General features: G+C 56.7%; 1 protein-coding gene across 1 annotated transcript in view; it reads left to right on the plus strand.

Moving 5' to 3' along the window:
• The window catches only part of Yeats2 (YEATS domain containing 2), a 105,469-nt gene that overhangs the window by 85,230 nt on the left and 19,086 nt on the right, over nucleotides 1-1,153 (plus strand). Inside the window, exon 19 of the mRNA XM_012516797.2 lies at nucleotides 749-925. Within this exon, the coding sequence (XP_012372251.1) occupies nucleotides 749-925 (177 nt within the window). The remainder of the gene's footprint in view (nucleotides 1-748; nucleotides 926-1,153) is intronic.

Below are 1,153 nucleotides of genomic sequence, written 5' to 3' on the forward strand. Positions count from 1 at the left end.
GCTGGGAGTGCACAGAAGGGAGGGAGGCCCCACGGCGAGACCGGCAGCCTCGGGGTCCAGCCAGCGTCATCCCTGCTGGCGGCTGTGAGCTGTTCCTGTCCACCTCTCAGAGGTCCTAAAGGTGCTCACTGTCACTCCGGGGCCAACCTTCCTGTCCATGTGCCCTGCGGGACACACTTTTCAGAGCATATCCAACCATAGCACTGTGTGTGTGTGTGTGTGTGTGTGTGTGTGTGTGTGTGTGTGTGTGTGTGTGTGTATGACAAGAGTTTTACTAGGCAGATCCTCCTGCCTCAGCCTCTTGGGTGCTGGGATCACAGGCGTGCACCACCCAGCCCCTCAGCAGTATTTATAGACTTAAGTTAATTATTTTTCTAACCCAAGATACACATTTTCTTCTGTGCTGTGAAACATTAACAGATGAGTTGCATACTTACCAGCTAGTAACTTGGACATGCATTCTTTACTTGTTCTGAGTTGGTGGTCAGGGCAGATCACTAACTCAGAAGTTATAATACTGACTTCAGTAGTGGCTGTGCTGGCGTCCGTCCTCGCCCGCCGAGGGGCTCCTTGCCCCGCAGCTGCGCCAGCAGAGGTCAGAGGCCCTAATGTTGAGGAGGCGCTTGAGCACCTCCTGCGGTCTTGATTAGCAGGACTGCCTGGGCACTGTGTGCTCGAGGTGGATGTGGAATTAAGTGGGCCTCTTAACCTGGACGCCACCACTACTTCCGCCGTTCTCTTTCTGCAGGCAGCCCCCGGGGGACAGGCATCGCTCATGAAAATATCCGATAGCACCTTAAAGTCTGTGCCGGCCACCTCGCAGCTCTCAAAGCCTGGAACCACCATGCTGCGTGTAGCAGGAGGGGTCATCACAGCGGCTGCTCCCCCCGCCGTGGCCCTCTCGGCCAACGGGCCTGCACCGCAGGTGAGAAGCAGGATCCGTGTGGTGGGGAAGGGCTGAGGACATGCGAAGGGGGGAGAGCACAAGGAAGCCGGCCACCGGGCAGCGCTGTGCCCTGCCCACCAGTGAAAGGCTGCTTTTAGAAAAGATTCAAGGGCTGGTGAGATGGCTCAGTGGTCTAAAGCACCTACTTAGAACAAGCTTAGCAAAGCACAGGGACCGCGGTTCAATCCCCCAGCACCACATGCCAGC

This window comes from Octodon degus, unplaced genomic scaffold, assembly GCF_000260255.1.
Source record: "Octodon degus isolate 3935 unplaced genomic scaffold, OctDeg1.0 scaffold00126, whole genome shotgun sequence".
Classification (NCBI taxonomy): Eukaryota; Metazoa; Chordata; class Mammalia; order Rodentia; family Octodontidae; genus Octodon; species Octodon degus.